This window comes from Lutjanus erythropterus, chromosome 19 (genome assembly GCF_056507025.1).
Source record: "Lutjanus erythropterus isolate fLutEry1 chromosome 19, fLutEry1.hap2, whole genome shotgun sequence".
In the NCBI taxonomy this organism is placed as follows: Eukaryota; Metazoa; Chordata; class Actinopteri; order Lutjaniformes; family Lutjanidae; genus Lutjanus; species Lutjanus erythropterus.
In genome coordinates, this window is record NC_139335.1 from 18,192,466 (window position 1) to 18,213,544 (window position 21,079).

The 21,079-nt window shown below is 38.6% G+C and overlaps 3 protein-coding genes across 4 annotated transcripts; 1 reads left to right on the forward strand and 2 right to left on the reverse strand.

Annotated features, from left to right (window-relative positions):
- Positions 1-1,829: 1,829 nt before the first annotated feature.
- Positions 1,830-4,846, reverse strand: LOC146309628 (zona pellucida sperm-binding protein 3-like). Its single transcript, XM_084744358.1, has 8 exons — positions 4,388-4,846; positions 4,191-4,306; positions 4,003-4,100; positions 3,758-3,935; positions 3,006-3,123; positions 2,840-2,925; positions 2,250-2,362; positions 1,830-2,148 (listed from the first exon to the last, which is right to left on the reverse strand). The coding sequence occupies exons 1-8, from the start codon at positions 4,781-4,783 to the stop codon at positions 2,090-2,092; spliced, it is 1,164 nt and encodes a 387-aa protein (XP_084600484.1). The 5' UTR covers positions 4,784-4,846; the 3' UTR covers positions 1,830-2,089.
- Positions 4,847-5,959: 1,113 nt separating this feature from the next.
- LOC146309629 (zona pellucida sperm-binding protein 3-like) lies at positions 5,960-10,177 on the reverse strand. 2 transcript variants are annotated; one of them, XM_084743630.1, is made up of 10 exons: positions 9,725-10,177; positions 9,533-9,648; positions 8,923-9,026; positions 8,680-8,854; positions 7,798-7,915; positions 7,644-7,726; positions 7,396-7,565; positions 7,098-7,256; positions 6,414-6,527; positions 5,960-6,309 (listed from the first exon to the last, which is right to left on the reverse strand). In XM_084743630.1, exons 1-10 carry the CDS (start codon positions 10,094-10,096, stop codon positions 6,122-6,124), a joined length of 1,599 nt encoding a protein of 532 aa, XP_084599756.1. In that variant the 5' UTR covers positions 10,097-10,177; the 3' UTR covers positions 5,960-6,121. The 2 variants fall into 2 exon arrangements, with proteins under 2 accessions (XP_084599756.1, XP_084599757.1); XM_084743631.1 differs by having other exon boundaries at positions 5,960-6,306; positions 9,725-10,176.
- A 2,841-nt stretch (positions 10,178-13,018) lies between these two features.
- Positions 13,019-18,169, forward strand: LOC146309630 (uncharacterized). The gene is made up of 4 exons (XM_084744805.1): positions 13,019-13,198; positions 14,701-15,057; positions 15,143-15,249; positions 16,187-18,169. Exons 1-4 carry the CDS (start codon positions 13,150-13,152, stop codon positions 16,397-16,399), a joined length of 726 nt encoding a protein of 241 aa, XP_084600931.1. The 5' UTR covers positions 13,019-13,149; the 3' UTR covers positions 16,400-18,169.
- Positions 18,170-21,079: the final 2,910 nt, after the last annotated feature.

Below are 21,079 nucleotides of genomic sequence, written 5' to 3' on the forward strand. Positions count from 1 at the left end.
GTGAAGTCTGGAGATATTTTTACTTAAAAAAAAAACCAAAACAACAACAACAACAAAAACACTTGTAAACTTGTTTATCTGCGTTTTCGCTTTTGAGGACATGGTGGAGTATCGTGGTGTAGTGGACATTTTTTAAAAGGTGCGGGTGTTGTGTGGTGTCCGTCTCTAGGCAACGGGGACAGCCAGGCGGGGGGTCCTGCGTAGATCCCGCCACGACAATTTTGCTGGCCTTAGTATTTCCTGTGTTTTATTTTGTTCATTATTGTTAGATTTAGTGTTGATGTGTGTGTGACAGACATTATGAAAATACGGAACACTTTTACACTTTTACGACTCGTGATAGTAAGCAATGCATGTTGTGTTGTGTCCAAGGAGAAACGGACTGTGCTTCAGATGAAAAAGAAATGGTTTGTCATTAAAAATGATGCCTTGAAAAGAAAAACAGACCAGAAGAAAAATAAGGAAACAGGCCGTGGCTTACCTGTCCGCCCCAAGAGAAGAGACTCACCTGATTGCAGATATCCGTAATTCAGTTCTTCCTATTCAAAAATAACATTTCAGATATCCACAGTAACATTGTTACCACGACAAATGACGTCACTTTTTGAATTACGAATATCTACAATACATATCCAGCCTAGCTACTAAATGTTAAAACGGCTTGCTATTGGTAATATCCGTCCAAGTGGGATAAAAAATATGAGGGTGATAGTGATAAGATTCAGCAAGGACTTTCACCCATTACTATTATTACCAATAATAATAATAATAAGAAGAAGAATCTAGCCCAATATATTAATAAAATGCATCAAAAAGTGTTAACATAAAGTAGATAATCCTGACATTTATGATAAAATCCTAAAAACAAGGCAAATAAAATCAAATAAATCAACCATAAAACACCAGTATACTTTTTTAAATGAGGATAATTTGCTGTGCTAATTTGCTCCTCTGTTCTCACTCATGCATAACTGCGTATAAATCTTGGCTTCTGTCAGTCTTAACAGTACTAATGGAGACCCTCTAGGACCATCTAAATTCTGTATACAGTTAATACACTTTATGTAGAAAAAAAATCTTGAATTGCTAGAATCTATCTTGAGGGGGAAAAAACTGCTCTATTTGGTTAGGAATCACAGATCTCATATATGTACTCAAAATTGTGACACTTCACACTTTAAATTGAATAGGCACTGACATTTTAAGGTTGCAGTTACCCGCTAAGGCTTTTCTGACATCCACCATAAAAAAGCCTTTTAAAGGGGTGCTTTAAGGGGTGCTTTTTTGCTTTCTCTTGACTCTCATCACTTAGAAATTGAACATCCAACAACTTGATTTGGGGAAAAAAGTACAGCTCAAATACTGGCGGACATGGCAAGTTGATTTCTGTGTTTATTGTATCACATGGTTATTCACCCATTAACTCCTTTACATTATGAATTGTACAACATGAATAGACTAGCTAGCAAGAATGCTGCCAAAAACTGTCCTAATGTTTAGCTACAAGTGTCATAGCTTCCTCTGTCTGGTCTCTCCACACCAGAAAAAACACATTAAAACAGCTCTTTCTCATTTAACTTAATATACTTATACTTACAATTTTGATACCGGTGTTATAAGTGTTAGTAAGTGCCACAGTGGTTATCAGCTTGGTTTGTGTACATATTTTAAAAGTGATACATAATTGACCTATTTAATTTAATGTTGCAGTTTCTCATTGTGACCAACTGAGGGCAGTGAACACTCATGATTCTAAATAACTACTGAATTAAGGCCACTGACTGATGGTTAAAGCAGGTACTGTACCTGCCACCACCATACTACTTTTTTCCAATGTAAATTTTCAAAATAAAAACAAAAAGACTTGTTTTTTTAATAGTCAAGTGCCAAGTGTGTTAATACAAATGAACAAAATATTCACAAAGTTCACATTTGTTGTCCTTGTAGATTGATCTGCTGTTACATTGTATAATAAAATCATTGAAAGCACAGTTAGGATGGTTGATTTTAATGGTGCCATGCCAAGAAAATTCAAATGACAAAACTGAAATATTGACTTATTTTTATTGTCTGGATTTATGTTCTTTGCCTACTTGCTGGGGAAAATCATCAACGGACCAAGAGTTACAGTTCCACAATTCACGTTATCTGAAACATTAATTACCAAAAAATTAATAGAAGAGCATTTTGTTGGGACATTTCCACAAAAATAACACATTTACACTAGTTATGACTCTACCACAGCATACCTTCAGGGATCAGACGTCTCAGATTTGTCTCATTGTTCCATTTGGGAGAAGTTTTGTAACAAGTGCTGTCACAACATTGACACACATTATCACTCCCATCCACATTTCTCCATCTGATGAGGAAAAGATGCAGAATTCTTTAATAAAAACTGTACAGTACAATTTGACTGCCAGCCTTAATATATTTGTAGTACAACACACTGTAGTTGAGTGTATACTAGTTCATTCATAAATATACAGTTCATGGTTTCTCTGCAGTTTTGTTGCTCTTTCAGTTTTAGTATCATTAAGAGAAATAATGACTAATTTGTGTGGTCATAAAAAACAAAACAAAACAGCAACCTTAAACTTAATTTGATTTGAGCACTCGATCTCACTTATGTCAGATTTACAAAAATTGTCAACATACTTGTTTTCTGTAATTTTGAAAGAAATATCATGGCCACTATATTGCACAGATTTGTTTTTCTGGGCCGGATATTTATCCTCTGCAGGAAACCAGAGTCAGCACATAAATATAAACAGTGCAAATGAAGCTGTACCAGGTTTTGTTCTCAAAGTGAGGAGCTGCAAAAGAAAATAAAATTCACCTTGAATGCACATAATTGCAGGCCTTGTTGATGGGGCTGCTCTTCCACATTTTAGAGGTGGCTTTCAGCTGGCAAGTGATAAATAACTAAAGATCACAGAAATGACGTTATACAATCTTGTAGCATTTCTAAACATTTTAGATCACGCAGGGTATAAGTGGCTCACCGAATTCCTTGAGTCCTGGTGAAACAAGAAAGTACTAAGCTGAAGCCGAAGAGAATAAGATCTCATTCTGGGTTGGAACAGAGTGTTTAATCCTCCCTCCTTTGCATCAGTGAGGCACCTGTCAAAAAAAAAAAAAACATGCATAGAAAAGGCCAGTCATTCAGTTACAGGTGTGTATTTTTGCATTCCATCTACTGCAGATCTTGAAATCGATATTGAAGAATTAAAAAGGATTTAGTGGCATGTAGCAGTGAGTATGGATGTAAGAACAAATAATGTGATGGAAACGGATATTTCTGCATTGTTAAAAAAGGTTAAATGTACCTTAATCAATCACTAAGTTATGCACCAAGGTTATTCCCTTCAACTGAAGGAATTTTTTATATAGTTGCATATGTTTACTGTAGAGATTTGATTTCAAAACTGAATCTTTTGATTTATTTAACATTTATTTCTACTTACTTTTTTGTTTAGCTAAAAATAAAACTATAAATCTTTTTGACTTAGGCATAACAATTGCATTGCCAGTGTTTAGTTTGTCCTGTCTGGGCTACTGTAGAAACATGGCAGCTGGAGGAGGACTCGTGCCTTCTGTAGATATAAACTAAAACAACTAGCTTTACTTTAAGGTGATTATACACTACTGAAAACACCCATAGTCAATTTCTGCCATATTTTGCCAACAGAGCAGCGTAAAACTCACACACTGGTCCTTTAAGTCAAAGTCATACTGTATACTGAGCTACTCTTACCCATGGTTTTGGATGAAGTAGTATCTGGGGACTGATGCTGCGTCAGGTGACAGAGTGGCAACACAGTTGTCAATGAAGAGTCGTCTCTGTCCTGAATCAGGACCAGTGTAAGACGCCTCGAGGTGCAGGAGGTCTCCGAGGTAGAGGACACTTGGGAAGGTCTCACTTGTCCAGTCGTCTACAGGGGGACACAAATATCACTACTTGCACACTTATCAAGAAAAACCATTGGAGCCCACACATACCTGTCACCAGCTTCAGAGAGAAAGCTGATTGATCTGTTGAATACTTTGCTGAAGCAGACAGGGTCAGCTGCTGAGAGTTACTGCTCACCAAGTGTGTTCTGTCCAACAAAGTTAGCATGTCAGCCATTAGGAGGAAGTCTTAAACAGCAGAAATGTCCTCATCCTACAAGACAGCAATAAAATCTCACCTTTTATAGTGACAGGAAACAGGAACTACTACACGAGTCGTCCTTGTGATGCCATGGTAACTGGCAGCTGGTGAGATGATCAGCTTGTTTGAGTAGATCACAAAGTCCTCAGATACCTGGAGATGAAATGAAAACATTAAAATCAGAGAACTTTCTTAAGTCCCTCATTGTAACACTATCAAGCATCAACAGCTTACAGTTAATGTGGAGCCACAGTCCTGCAGTCCAGCTTCAATGACATATTCAGTGTCCCCAGCAGCAGCAGCAGCTCGGCACTGACTGCTCTGTGAGCGCTCTGCTGCTTCTCCCAAAAAAAGCTCTCTAGGAGACACAAGACGGCCATTTTTATACAGGTCAGCTTTCACCCCAATGATCATGGATGTTTCCGTGCAATGTACACGGACAGTGGATCCACCGCTGAGTTGCGGCCCCCTGATGTTTTCTGCATCGGTTCTTAACGCAGCAGATTTATATTGCCTCCCTTCAGCATCAATCATGGTTCCCCCGTTTAAAGATCGAATGGCATCTGCAACACCAACAGCAAATGACAGCAGCAGAGCCAGAGAGGCTGAGTGACCGACCATCACTGCCATGCTCCTATCTCATAACAACAAGAGACTCCAAATTCTCCTGTATTTTAACCGAGATGCAGAAGATTCAAACGCTGGAGATAATCCTCCCAGTATCTCAAACACTTCCCAGTTTAGACCAGTCACATGGAGAAGACAGCTGGAAGCAATCATTCATTAACTGATGTGGAACAATCATTAAAGCTGCAGTAACACTGAGATACTTGCATATGATTGTCCCACAGGATGGAGAATTTACACTGGTGCTCCTTTCTTATATATCAGTATTGAAACAGATACATATTAAACCCCCATGCTTCATGGATCATCACTATAAATGTTCCCACATTTTATCCTACTGGTGACATCACCATACTATGTCATCAGGAAATATGTTGTTAAAAAAAAAAAAGAAATACTGGCTTATCTGACAGCACTACAGCTGCAGTGTCCCCCTGTGAAATTTCTGTTTTGTTTCCTGTTAATTGTAGTTTGAATTAATGTTGAATGTTCACCAGATGAGTGTCTGCTTTAGCTGTGAGAAGTCATTAATCTTTTAGGAGTAGATGCTTAAACTGAGCAATATGTTAAGAGAGCCTGGCAGCCAGAAGACAAGCAGTCACTGAACTCCAACTCCAGAGCGTGTATTTTCAGAGCGGTGTGTTTTTTTTCAGGATAACGGGCTGAACTTAACATTGACGGACAACTGACAGTTATAAACAGCTGATCAACTTACAGTGTAGCACTCACAAGCGAGGGCTTGTTTATATTTATTTATGATGTTGTACTTGTCTTGCCCTCCTGCAGCCAACCTGAGCATCCATGAGTCTGGGGAAACAACTCACCTCAACCATAAATGGTACATTAAATAAGATTTCAACCTATTTATTATACAGTTTATGGGTCCAACTCACTATCTAGACTGCTGTACTCATTTTTCCACATGCAGTTGCTACATTTTGTTCCTTTTTTTGATTTTCTAAGACAGTGCTGGAACATGACAGCAAGAAAAACTTCACATGCTTTCCAGGTTTAGACATTACAAGACATGGTGTAGGAAGTAAAAGACGAGTTAAATTAATACAAAGGTAAGTTGCACATACAAAAGTAAGAGACCCAGTCCACAGTAAAATGAGAACACCTGTCACATTCACAGCTGGTATTTGGCTCTAAATAAGCACTAATAAAAAAAAAAAAAAAAACACACTACATTTTAATCTACCAAACATAGATACAGGATGAAAAGATCAGTGGAGACAAAGTTTTTTACAATATTTTTTATAGTTGATTCTTGGGGTGGACAGTTGATTCATATCCAGTCTGCAGTCAAAAAAAGCCAGCAAGTATAGTTTTAATTGTTTATTATCTCTTTGGGTCTTTCGTGTCTGAAAGGTCAGATTGTGTAACAGTTACATTTGATAATGTTGTCACATCGACTGGAATCTGAGTAGTGGGGCTGACGTCACTCAGGGCTGCTGTTCCATTATTGTCCAGCGACGCAGTCTTTTCTAGAGGTGCAGCAACTTCACTGTCGTCATCTTCATCTTCTTCTTCTTCTTCTTCTTCTTCTTCGTCGTCATCTGAAATTAGAGAAATTTCTAATCCACATGTCAAGTGACATTTTAAAATCTTTTTTTCCCCCTCAAAAATTTACCTTCTAGATCGGTTTCACTTTTGACATCTTTGTCTTTATCCTGTTCAGAAGGAACAGTCTCAACCTCCTCCTCATCTGGAGTGGATGGATCAGGAAGCAGTCCCTTCTCCAGATCTAGGTTAAATAAACAATTCACCATTGCAATTCTCCTTTGCTAAGGAATTTGAAGCCACCCATCTAAGCAAAAAATTATGGGCAAAGTCATAAGGACAAAAAAGAGGCTCTAAACTGGCAAAGAAAATGTTAACATTTGAATTAAAAACAAAACTCTGGGTATTAATATATTTATTCTATATCCAAATGTGTTCAAGAATGAAAATTGGTGCATAAAGTAAAAAATAAAATTCTTCCAGGCTGTGTCCAGAGGTTTTTTCAAACAAGAGTGAACAAGTGTAAAAAAAGACGTAGAACAATAAGGAGTTAATCTCTGGAATAGTACTGAAAACAAAATGCATATATTTATGCATGTAATTTTAAAGTAATATCACCAAATATAAAATGGAGGTATTCCACTAGTGTGCATATTAATTTGTTTGGGACTTTTGGGTATGAATATACATGTGTAATTTCAGTGTATAAATTTAAAGCAATCTGCACACAATATAAAAGTAGGCATAAGGGCCTTCAGTTCTAGAAATTTTACATACCTCTCTTTTTCTCTACCTGATAGAGATTATAACTCACCAACTCTGTCACTTATTCCACTTCTCCACTGGCTGCCGTACAGTGAAGGTCTGCTGATTTTGGTGAGAACAGGAGGAAGCTCTTCCACAGGGATAGGCCCACTTTTCTTCATGGCTGGTAAGACCAACAGCGGACCCACACTTGTCTCCTGTTCCAACACTGAATAGAGAAGCACGAGACATCGTTACAGAGCCGCCATGTGTAAATCCTGACATCCAGTGGTGAAAAACATTAACCGCTCAGCTAAAATTCCAATACTGAAAGATTGGACTTGTCATAATGAAACTGAATAACAAACCGTGAGTCGTCTTCAGGCCGCTCCTCCAGAAGCCATCAGGTTCATCCTGCTTCCCAAATGCACGAGGACCAAACTCACCTGAGCTGCTGGACTTACTGGGGGTTTGGTCAGCGTTATTTTGCCTTTGGCAGTGGCCACATAAGTAGTCATTGCCATCGGCTGACCTCCATCTGGAAGGGATTGTCATGTTTTAGCACACGTTTCCTGCTGAGTGTAATCGGACACATTTCAGACTGGATTGCACTTGCCTTCCATTTACAAACGTGCATGCTTTGTTTGGTGCCTCTGCATCGTTTACAGGCACAGCATTCAGATGACAGGTGACATAGAGCTGTAAGAGAGGAAAAAATGAGTAAAAAAAAAAAAACCCTGCATGTGCAGCCAACTGAAACACAGCCTCACCTCTCCTCTCTCCTCATTATGAAACCTAAAGGCGTCAATGACCAAGTGCAGCTTGTTATCCTGTGTCCTGGGCAAGAAGTGGGACCTTGAACCCGGAAGTTGGGAGTCAACCAAGCACCTATGAAGGGGAAAAAAGTCACCAAAATCTTAAGGGAAAATTCACATGTACATATAATCAACTAAAGAAAAACTCAGTGTGCTATATTGACTGAGAAATCTGAGTTCTCCTGCTCCCCATTCAGGAATAAGTAGTACACTTCAGTTATGAGTCATTTGTTATAATTATCTCTTAAATGTACACCAAGAATACCAGTTATATTATGCTAAATAATTGCACCATGTTAAGAATCTAGGCAAACAAAGTGATCAAATTGCATTACTTTAATAAAGATATTTTGGTGTACACATTTAACAGGTAATTAGCAATTGTATCAGAATAATAATAATACAATAATATTTTTTAAAATAACCTTCCCAACCCTGCAGGATGTCTTCCAAGTATTGAATGTCAAAATCTTAAAAACAAAGGTCTTAATTTCTCATCCTTTCACAGACTTAAATACCATAATGACAAAATAGTGAGTTATTAATGAGTTTATAGACTGACTTTGCTGTTGAAACAATGGTTATATTTAAAATATTTGATTCAAATCTTGTTCTGCATTTTTTTTGAAAATCTTTTTATCCTAAATAACTGCTTTTTTAAAAAATAGAACTGATAGGTTCTATTTTGCAGGGATGTGCTGCTTGGTCCTTGTCAACGCTAATGAGCGCTCTTGTTGAAAGTCAGTCATCATGGATTGTCAAGCCGCATTTTTGTTGATGCGGCAGTAAGACCAAAAGGGTAGGGTTAAATAAATAATTCTGCCTTCAAGTGCTTACCCATTTTCAATGAAGACGTATCTGGGAACAGAGTATATGTCTGGGTGAAGTGTGGCCACACAGCTGCTCACAAACACTCTGAGCCCTATGTGATGTCCAACTCTGACGGACGCTTCAATGCCGATGAGCTCACCGAGGTAAAACACGTTCGAGCTTCTTTCATATAGCCAGTCATCTGCACACAAAACACACTAGTAAGCATAGACAAAGATAAAAGCAATACAAGAAGCGAATGAAACTCACTTGTCATGATTCTCAGGTCAAACTCCAGGGTTTCCACTGCAGCCTGGGTCGACGTGAAGGGGATCCATGTAGGTGTGAGCGAAGAACTGGACAAACTGTACTTCCTTAGAAATAGAAAACAAGCATTTTAAAACAGGACAGTTCATCCCACAATCTAAAACAGATTTTTCTACTGGCCTGTTGTGCCATTTTCCATCCAGACAGTTTTGGTGTAAGTAGATGAGTGACATGTTTGGCTTCTCTTCAGTATGATGGGACCTAATGATATTCTGAGGTGCATAGCTAAAATCCCCTCCCCACACATTTGAAAAAAATCTGTTTTTCCAGAAAGGAAACCATTTTCTCTCTGTGGTAGAATCTACCAGGACTAGTTTCTACTAGAAAGCACTTCCTATATGAAACTGTTCATAACATCATCTGCATTACCTTGAGTAACTGGGTCATGATTTCTGGAGAGACACATTGCTGCTGAGTTTTTCCAAATGCATGTTTTTACTGCTTTGATCACAGAGTGCCATCCAAGTCTCATTACACTAGAGAAAAGGCAGACATCTCTGCTGCCAAAATAATCTAGATGGACAAAAAACACTACATTTAAAAGGGAAGAGACCTTTCATAATGACACTCAATTGGAATCACAGCCTCCTCCATTCGAATGAGGCCATCTGGAGAGGCTGCAGGAGAGTATATGAGGAGGTTGGTGTAGACCAGAGAGTCTTCAGTCATCTGTGGAAAGCAGATATGTTCAGATCTACAAGTTATGGTGTACAATAAGTGCTTGAAGTGCAATAAATTAAGTTACCCAGTGTTTGGTGCCGCAGTCCAGCAGTCCAACGATGATTCTGTACTCATTTCCTGAAGATGCTGCTGCTCTACAGAAATCATCGTGCTCCACTCCAAGGCGTAACTCATTGCTATTAACTGGAGCTCCAACCTCAAACATGTCGGCTTTGATGAGAATCTCCATCGAGTCTGGATGGCAGGTCACTCTGACAGTGTTCACCTGCTCTCGTTCCTCAGCTGGAGCTTTTTGTTGCTCCTGTACAGGGTGTTGGTTGACCTCAGGTCCCTGAAAATAATCATGTTTGTTTGGAAAAGCAAAAGATGATTTGGCACATAAATCTGACAACAAGAGTCCAACCAGGAGGTTAAAACAAAAATACACGGTTTCCATGACTGTAACTCAAACCGGTCCAGAATGCAAAGGCTCCTGTCTGACCCACGAGGAAACAAAGCAGTGTGAGCTTTTCAAACTTTATGAAGACAATCAGCCTCCAGAGAGCAGCACTGTACACCTGAGTCCAATCATCTGCTGATCAGCTTCCAGCTGAGGCACATGACAACAGTCTGATTTCAGCAGGTACCACACTGCCATCCACAGACTTGACACTGTAACTACATCTTTAGTTGTTTTAGAGAAAAAGCGGTTTAAAAATTACAATAACTACAAAATCTGGCCAGTGAAATAACTTTAAAAGCAATTTTTCTCAATTTTATCCTTTGCATAATTACCACAGTTAGGCTTTATGTTTAAAAAAATAACAAATATTATACATACATATAGGTTTACAGTGCATCAAAATGTCAAAAGACACAAGAAAAGCAATAGAGAAATGCAGTGTAGTGGGAAAATTATATGCTGAACTGGTCACTATTGTTCCTCTTAGTCACTTCTCACGTATTGTCAGGCAGTAACTGGTTACTCGTCCTTGAACACACAGCTGTTCTCCCTTTGGAAGAACAACTTCTGATAACACAATCACATCCTGACCCTCCCAATAAGCACTTCAGGTCCATCCTAACCCTACAAGACAGATTTACATTCTTGACTCATTATCAGTTCCTTTTACACTCTGTGTGACTGTGTACTGATCCTTTGCAAAGCTCTATTAAAACACCACAAAGACAATCTTGGTTTTCATTTTCAGATTTTCCATCACAGCAGTCATTTAGTCCAAACAAAGAAAACCGCTGAAAATGCTTCTACAAGGTCAACATAAAAGAATATCTTAAACTAAATTAAGTAAGTTTTTAAAAATATAAATCCATAGAGTGCACAGCTGCAGTAGTCAGGGATTTAGTAAATGTTTACTATTATAGCAGCCTGCACACTGAAAATCCACTTCATGCTGCCCCAAAAGTTCAGGGAACTCGTGTTTTCTTTTGTTTTCATCTATTGTTCTTGCCTCTGCACTTTGGTAGCCAGCAGTCATTTGATTTTCTGTTCTTTGCGAGTTCCAGTTTTGGAAGACGCTTAACAAAAGCAGACAGTGAGTTTGGGACAGTGAGAAAAAAAGTATAATTACAATTAGCATAAACTTGTTGAGTTTTAACTCATACATGAGAAAGGAAGCATCTTGATTCAGTGACTTCTTTCAGCATAACTAATGTGGACAACCCTTCAGCTTATATTCAGCCATTTACTTGTGTTTTGTGTTTGTTTATTATCATTATACAGATCAGGTTGTACAATGAAATTAGAGGTGTAGTTCCCTCATAAGACACACAAAATACAACATACATACAAATATTTAAATTATTAATAAATTATTTGTCTGTACTGCATCCCACCACCAGGGGGGGATCGAGATGCTTTTGCTTTTGGGGAGCTCCAGTGTCTTTCTGTATACTGTAGTCATTGTGATCACAGCACCATGAACTCTTTGGCTTCGAGCACAAAACATCCTGTGTAGAAATCTTATGAATCTCAGAGTGGTGGTGTTGAGTATCACCCCTACAAGAGAACAGACAGTAGAAATACTTCTTAATCACCTGTAGAAACTATTTATCTGTTTACTTCTTTCCAACCTTGAGGACGGACATGTTGTTGACCCTCTAGAGCCTCATAAGCTTGGTTACTGACATATGTTTCTTCTTTCTTTTTTTTTCAGTTCTGTTTTAAATTAAACATTAAACATTCACTTAGAGCTGGAGCAGGCAGTTTGTTTTTGTCATATTGGGCAAAAATTCCACAATAAGGATTTAGCATATTGTAATGGAAGTTTTAACTGTTGTGTGTGTGCGTGCATACATTGAGTGTTGGTATTACCAGAATCGCTCACTGCACCTTTAATTAGGTACTTGTGTGTGTGTGTGTAATAATTTTCTTTTTTTATATGGGGTAGATATATATATTTGTATTATATCACATAAACATAGGTCACACTTTATTTTACAGTACATTAATACGATATAACAAGCTACACTTTGTATTAAATTATACAAAAACTAGAAGTACTATGTTCTTCATTAGACAGCATTGGACATTAATACACTTCATTAGAGGATAATTACAACAGACATATTATAACAGAACTGTACTGCAAACTAAAGCTGCTACTTCCCCATTCAGAAGCTATATGTAAACCAGATGTACCAAGTAATATTTTGTCTATGAGTGACTGCACTGATTCATTATAATACTGTTATAAATAAGGGTTTAATAAAAAGGTTTAATACTATCTAATAAAGAACATATTATTTCTTGGTTTTATCTAATTTGATACTAAGTACAGCTTGTTATGTCTTATTAGTTCACTGTAAAATAAAATGCAAACCAAATTTTTTTTTATTATTTTTATATTATATCTTTATAACAGGGCTGCTGTATCAGACTGTCAGTCAGTGCATCTACAGACACATGCATATTCAAATACCAAACCACCCCAGCTTGAAACAGCTGCAGGCATTTGTGGTTGCAAGTGCAGACCAGACATTTCCGGTGACGGAGAAAGAGAAGCTAATATTATCACGTTGTCTCTTCATACCTGATAATATCAGAACCTTGTTTGTTGAAAGAAGGAAGAGTCACTGCTCAGATCTAAGAGGATATGAAACAAAACCCTCAGTTCAAATCTGCTGGTGGAACAGTGTTTATATTACTTACAAATACTTGAGTAACCCCTTTAAAGAGACTTTTTATTTTTATTTTTAGTTTCATTTATACATAAGGGGTACACATCTAGTGTCCGAAGTCTGGTGCTTAACATCCTGAGCCAGAGAAATATTTACAGACTCAATAAGTCAATCTCAGATGTGCAGAAGAGCGACTGTAGTATCTTAACGGCAGTTGAAGCTTTGAGGTCTACTTCCTGCTTTGTGGTGATGAACAATAAACACAGTGAGGCTCCCCACAAAGTCTCACAAGACACTGAAGAAAATAGGAGGAGGAGGCTGCAATATGACTGAGCGTTGATATATCTTTGTGCTTTTATAACTGAAAAGGCCATGAAGACAAGCTTGGCATGCACTCTCATTTTCATTCAGCTCTTTGAAGGTAAGAGAAAATCACATTTTACAACTAATCCTATGCAAACTGATCTTTGTTGCTGTTTAGTGAACAGACTGTACTGTAATGTAACTGTTTTTATACTACAGGGTAGATTTTCTTTACAGAGATGTTTCAGAGATGGCAAAAGTACACACATTTCTTTCTTACTTGTGTAAGTAAAGACTAGTGAAAGAAGAAGTACTAATTCAGCTTCTTTACTCAAGTAAAAGTGAACAAGTACAGCCTCTGAAACGTACTCCGAGTATAAAATAAAAAAGACATTGGACATTTCTTCTGGATGTTTCTGTGCAAAGCTAACTGAATCTTTTCTCCACAGCTGAGTCTCCCTCTCCGTCTGATTCATATTCTTATGTATTTTGCCTTGTTACTTCTTTTAAATTGTTTTTGTCTTGTTACGTCTTTTCCATCATTTTTGTCTTATTTATTTTAAGTTGTTTTCATCTGTTATACATGATATGGACTGATGGATAGCAACAACAGTAACATGACTGTTTTGAACATGTAAAGTGTAGAAAGTTTAGATATTCATGTTAAAATCTAGGTACTAAAAGTAAAAAAATTAATCAATAAATATTGATGAGGATGAATGGGAAGTGATAATGAGATCATACAAAAAAGATTTCCGTGTGTAACCGTGCTAGGCTGTTGCAATTTAAAATCATGCACCGTTTGCAAATCTCTCCCAACAAAAGACACAAAATGAAACCTCAGGTCTCACCCTTATGTCTAAAATGTAAAATCTCTGGGGGGACCTACACTCATTGCGCGTGGTCCTGTCCCAAAATTCAAGCATATTGGATGGATGTTATACAAGACATGGGAAAAATATTTGGTATATATTTGTGTGTCAACCCAGTTTCTTTGCTTACGTTATGTTTGACTGACTGTGGACTCATCCCCATGCCCCCCCCCCCCTTTTTTTTTTTTGCTTATGATATGTAGTCTGTTTTAACTATTTGTTTTTTTTAAAGAGCATCAATGTATTTCTCTGATCACTACTAATGTTGATTGTGTAGGCCAATGTTTCTGCTGAGCTGTTTATTATTTGTTATTTGTGTGTTCACAAAAACTTAAAACTTAATAAAGATACCTGGAAAAAAAAAAAATCAAAATCAAAACAATTAATACTCAAGTAAAATACCGATACAGCTTGTCTGCGGCTAATCTAAAATAAAACTGGACCCTCAGTCTTTTTTTTTTGTGCACATTTATAAGTATATCTTCAAGGACCTCTGTGGTTCTTGAAAAACTTATTTTTTCTGGCTGGAGGCGTTATGGTTTCTCATCATCTGTCTGTCCTTCCCATTCTTGTGAACATGATATCTTAGGAACATTGTGAGGGAATTTCTTCAAACTTATCACCAATGTTCACCTGGACTCAAAGGTGAACTGATTAGATTTTGGTGGTTAAAGAACACATTGCATGACTAAAATCTGTCATTAATTACATGTTTTACTAGAACTTGAATTCATTTTTTCTCCTCCAGCGTATGCAGAGTTCATCTTTAGGAAGCGGACGGAGAGCCAGTCACTGGAGCTCTCCTGCTCCCCTCAGCAGAGGCACAACAGCCTGAAGGGCCTCCACCTTTACCACCGCAGTGCCCAGAGCCAGACCACCCTGCTGACGATGGCTGAGGATGGCAAGCTCAAGGTCGACCCTGAGCACAGGGGGCGTCTGCAGCTCTGTGGAGGACTGGACTCCCTGCAGGTCAATGTGACCATATCTCATTTACAGCCTCATGACACCGGAATCTACATGTGGGAGCTGAGCTACACGGAGGGAAATGGCTCTGACCGAATCATCCTCAGCAGACAAAAGGTTTTCTTACTGGTTGAAGGGACAGGTGTGTGGCTCAGTTCACTTTGCTGCAGTTAAACCCAAGTACCTCTGCTCAGATTTTAACATGTTTTGGTGTATTTCTGGTGCAGGGAGGTCGTGCCAGTGTTCTCGCAGTTACACCCCTCTGCTCCTGACCGTCTTTACATCAGCAGGGCTTCTTCTGCTCATACTCAGCTGGCTGGCTGTAGACAAACGTGTGAGTATTCACTCAGCAAATGTGTCATTTCTGAGGTCTGTCGTGTTGTGGTGCAACAAGTTTTCTACAGTAGTTGTTGCGAAGGCTTGCAGTGTCACAGTTCCTCTGTAGTTGACCTGTACTATTTCTTCCTCTTGACACATAATAAACCCTTTCTAAGTCCCCCTCATTTTGTTCTGTAGTCCAATGCATGAGTGTAACATTATTTAAAGAGGCAAAGTGAAAATTATTCAAATCAATACAATATATCAAAAAGTTGAATTTGCAAAAAACATCAACACTGATTCGACAACTGCATGAAAAGTGGTGAATTTTCCCTTTAAACACAGACAGAAGGTTAATCTGCAACAATTTTAAGAATCAATTCATCATTTTTAGAAGCAAAGATGTCAAAAATCCTCTGTTTCCAGCTTTTCAAATATAAATGCTTGTGGAAATCTCACATTTTATGACTGTAAACTGAATATCTTGGTTTTGAAATGTTGGTCAGATAGAAGAAAAAAGTTTCCAAGACAACACATCTGTAACATATTGGAGCTTGAGGCCTTAAGGATAAGCATGCAACCACAATTTTTAAAAAAAGTTCATATTTATTCAAGTTGTCATTAAAGAAAATAAACTGTGATAAATATTGCACCATGGACTTTTTTTATCATGATATTATAGTACCTTGAGTTTTTGTCATTGGCACATTGCCATAATGAAGATAAAAATTAATGAGGGTCATGAGGTAAAACATTTAAATATATCATCTTTGGACTATTTTCAATTAAATGCATGACAAAAAGTATTAGCAAATTATAATTTTTTCTTTACACAGTGCCCCAAATTTTTGGCACCAGGGTTGAACAAAGGGTAAATATTTTGTGCACAAGCTCGTTAATATTCCGTATTAAACATAAATTGATTTCTAAAGTAATAATGTTATGTGTCGTAGGTGAAGGCGAGGCATCATGACAAACCACAAACTCCTGCTCCTATCTATGAGGAAATGACCAGGAAGCAGCAGAGCGCCGGAAACCCTCAAAATAACCATGAGGCCCACTCACACCTGGAGGAAGTCAACTTCCCCGTGTACGCCAACCCCAACATCAGACAACCACAGGACAACTACTACGCCTGTCCCAGACAACTCACCCTCAGAGCCTGACACGATGTCACCTACAGCGCAGCAAGCATGCACAGGAAAAGACACCGGCTCTAACTGCAGAAATATGATATCACGGCGAGAGACGACTTCTCGTTCCAGGAAATAAGAAAGATCTGAGTAGAGTCTGGTGGAACAAAGGCAGAGACACATTTTTAACAGCCAAGAAAAAAAGCTATTTTATTAATATTTGAAAGAAGCTCCATAGTTCATGAAAACATTTGTTTCGGTGCATGTCATTTAACAATCACATTCTATGAGGAGAAAGAGATATACAGAGAGAAAAAATAAAACATTACAAGCCACTGACTTTTCATTAAATCTCAGTACAGACATTTTACTTAATATTTAAAAAAAAAAAAAAGGCCAAAAAAAAAAAAAAAAAAAAAAAAAAGCAGCCCTAATCCCATATCCCCCACCCCACCCCTCAAGAAAACCGTAAAAACTGAGAGAAAAAACAAAAAAACAAAAAAACCCTTGAGGGTGACAGGCTAGAATCCCACAGTGCTAAAGAGTGAGACGCTCATTGGTTTTAGGAATACACAGCATGGCGATGTAGCGCTAGGTCAATCTGAATCAGGGGAAGGAAGCTGGAGGCAGGGGGGGTTCACAACATGAATCACCCCTCCTCCACCCCCTTTACAAAAAAAAAAATAAATAAAAAAATTAGAACAAAAGCAAAATAAAAACACATTGGATCCCAAAAACCCCTGCAATAGATCAGCCACGTAGAAGTAGGCCATAAAATCCCCATCTTCCACCCCTCCCCAAACACTTGTGCATAGTTTCATGATCCTTTACAACCAGCTCATGTTTTAAAAACATCCTCCAAAATGTGAAAAATGTTCCACAAAAGTCTGATTTATCTATTGATAATAATAATAATAATAGTAATAATAATAATAATAATCGTAATAATAATAATACCCGCTGTGGGAGAATGAGAGAGAGAAAGAGAGAAAGAGGAAAGAAAGAGTAATGCACAATGTTCCTGATTCAGTCAGGACGGGACCTCATTAAGAAAACACAATAAAGATTCAAACATACAGCATTTTGCATGTTATTCACGGTCTTTTTTTTTAACAATCAAAATCATTGACCTTTTTTTTTTGTTTTTAAATGTAAAGCAATTTTAATATATAGATTTATATATAAAGCACTCCATTTTCATTTAAAGTCCATTATTTGGTTATTATGTAACTGCTACGGATTTAGAAACAAAAGGTATTTTCTCTTCTTCTGAAATCCATAACTTTCAGTGCTTAGAATTGTTTCTTTTAAATCATCCTTTTTTTTCTTAACTCATCATAAAAATGTACATTAAAATGGCGTGGAGTTGGAACTCTGGAACCCTGGCCTTCCTGAGACAAGATCCACTTTTTCGTGTGTGTGCAAGATAGTGAGCAATTATGTCTTTTTTTCTTTTCTTTTTTTATATAAAGGAAAAATATATATAATCAACATAAAACATACAGGCTTCAGATAGTCCATGAAGTCAACATTAACACAGAACAAAGAAGGTTAAACAGAACAAGACAACACTGTTCAATCCCAGAGTTCTGAAAGTAGCACAATAAATCTTCATTCTGTGAAGTGTTGTGTTGCACTTTTTTTTTTAATGGAAGCATTTGTCCTTTTTTTTTTTCTTTTTCCAACATTCCCATGGTTTAATTATTTTTGTGTTGTGGATTTTTTTCTGAACTCCAGAAAAAAAACAAAGTGTTTGTAAACTGTCAGTGGCCTTGCAGGAAACAAAAAAAACAAAAAAAACAACATGAGTGAATCGAACATAAGTGAAAACAGAACGAAAGCTAACAAACCAAAAAGGTAGGCACCTCTGAAGTGAGCCCTAGAAGCCAAGGCTCAGTCTGATGTCTTGTCCTTCACTCTCTCCGTTTGCTCAGATTCGGGAGAGCTGAAGTCCTTCTACCCCCAATCTATGGCCACAGGTCTGCAAAATACTTTTTTTGCTGCATTTTTTTTATACATATGTGATTTTTTTTTTCAGTTTTCTTGTTTTTTCTTTAGGTTTACAGTCTGAAAAATGGTGCAATACTCAATTATGATCCATACTTTCTTGGATTATTCCACAATGAAAGCCACTAAGGTAGATAAACATTACATTTTAAAAACACACTTATTTTAGTCCTTGAGTAAACATTTACACATGAACTGTCCCCGTCTCCCCTCAGTACTTGTATCATGTTGTTCGTTTAGCTGGATGAGGGGTGAGGCCGACACTCAGTGCAACGCTAGAGGCTAGTAACAATTAACATCAGAATATATTTTTGACAAGCAAAAAGAAAAAAAACCCAAAACAAATCAACAACATAAGTATACTGAATTGAAAAGAATCACAAGGCGGAAATTCCTCCGCTGTAATCACAAGCTCTCACACGTATTTTCACCTCACACACACTAAAACAGTCATTCACACAACATACAGTACAAGCAGCCTTGTGCAAACACTCAAATACGACAGATGTAAATTTGCCTTTATATCGATCTTTGTTTTCAACAACACTCGTATTTCAAATTTAATTCACTCTGAACTGATGCTATCAAAAATCTCTGAAGTGTATGAATGAGACAAAAAACCACTACAAAAAGTGTTCACATTACATTATTGGCGCTTCTTTTGATTCAAGTATTTGTTTTCATTATTTTGTATTACTCTGATATGTTTATGATCTTGTCTTCTGGGAAATATCATGTTGAGGAGGACACACAGGGTGAAGGTTGAAGGCAGGGCAGGGAGGGGGCTCAGGCTAAGTGGAAAACAGAGAGATCTAGCCATATACACACACACACCCATTATGTACGCTTGGCTGTATGCTGTATATGAGCTAGCATGTGCATATTCAACCCAGGCCTTTTTTTTTTTTTTTCTTTAAAGAGAGATTTGCTAATTCAACTCTTTCCCCTGCCCCCGCACCCTTGTCTGATCCATGATTGAGAAGCATATTTTGCTCGAGCTCCAGTTGCCTTTTTGAGTCCGTGTCACTTTAAAAAAAAAAAAAAAAAAAAGGGAGAGCATCTGATTTCCAACACTAGACAGGTAGATAAGAGTGCGGGCGACGGGTGTGGGAGGGGCCGGGGCTCTCAGTGCTGGTGCTGCGCCAAGAAATCCAGGGCACATCTGAGACTCGACCTCCGTCCCAGTCACCCATCCTCCCACTCTGCTTGACTTCCGACGCCAGTTCCTTGATTCAAGTCCAGTGTGGAGTAAATGCAGGTTTTCAGGAACAAACGAACACGCAAACAGACAACAACAGGCAATAGTGATTGTTTTGTTGAATGATGCGAGTCTAAAGCGACTCTGGAAGAGGGCAAATCCCGAAAGTTTTAAGACTTGGTACCAAACTTGAGGTGTGTGTCCATATTTCTGCTGATACGCCGGGCCCCTGCTTGGACCCTGACCCCAAAGCCAGATGTCCAGAAGTGACCTGTTGTATGTCGGCTGGCGCGACCTTCAGGTTGGAGGCCCGTGAAAGAACCACCTGGATACAGCTTCCCCACATGTGGCGGGGTGAGAAGGCGGCAGCTTGCAGAGAAACAGAACATCTGAGCCTCGGAGTGCACAGCTGAAACAGACTTTTTTTTTTTTTTTTGTAGTTTCTAGTTTTTGCGAAAACCTTGATGATAAAGAAAAAGATGTTTTTGGTTTTTAAAGAGATGTACCCGATGTGACCCATAAACAGTGCACAGACACATACAGGGATCACCCCCACCTCCCCTTCTCCTCCTCCTGCAGCCTAAATTTCCAGTCCCCTGTTGGTGAAAAGACCAGCACCACTTATCTGTCCTGCCCTTCTACTCCTCGAGCCTCCTACAGCTGGAGCTTGTGGTGTACGCCCCTGCAGCAATACAAGAAACTTAAGATAAATTAGGATATGGCAAGGTGGAAGTAGATATTTGTAGATCAGTTGGCACAAGACTGAAGACGTTTGCCAACCACTAGTGCCTCCAGCAGGTCATTTAGTGTCATCTAGTAGCTCTGTCCACACAGTGAGGCTCTTTCAGTGTCCCTTTCATTCAATCCAGGGTTTTTTTTTTGTTTGTTTTTGTTTTTTTTAAGGGAAGCTGCCTGGTAGTAAAGGTTGAAAGATAAGTGACGGTTGGCAGATGTGGGGGATGGCTGTGATTTTCTAGATGGCTGTGAACGAACACCTCCTTGTCTTTGCATAGAAATGGAAGGCTGTTATCAGTTGAGGTGGTTCTAAGTGTAACTGAGTGCTCCCAGAGTTAAACATAAAGCACCAGCGTGAGTGAGGCCCATCAACACTAAAGGATGTGTGTATTTATGAGACAATATAACGCGGAGGTGTGGTGCCCCAGGATGGACAGAGGAAATTGGCTCACTATCCTGGGGAACCTTTGACTACACACACCTTTCCCCACTTGATTTGACTCCTCAAACCCCCCGTCTGATTCCACATGGAGAAGTCCCCCACCAGCCTTTTCTACTGAGATCTGCAGTGTTTCGTATGGCCTTGCTGCACGGCTGAGGCGTACCTCTGAAACAGTGGTTCTCAACCTTTTCAAATCGTGCCGCCGCCCCCCCCCCCCCCCCCCCCCCCCCCCCCCCCCCCCCCCCAAGGATAATCACGTTGGTGATCTTGACCCCCACTTCACCCTCATCTGCCTGAGACATTCAAACCAATGAAGACCATTGCTTTGACT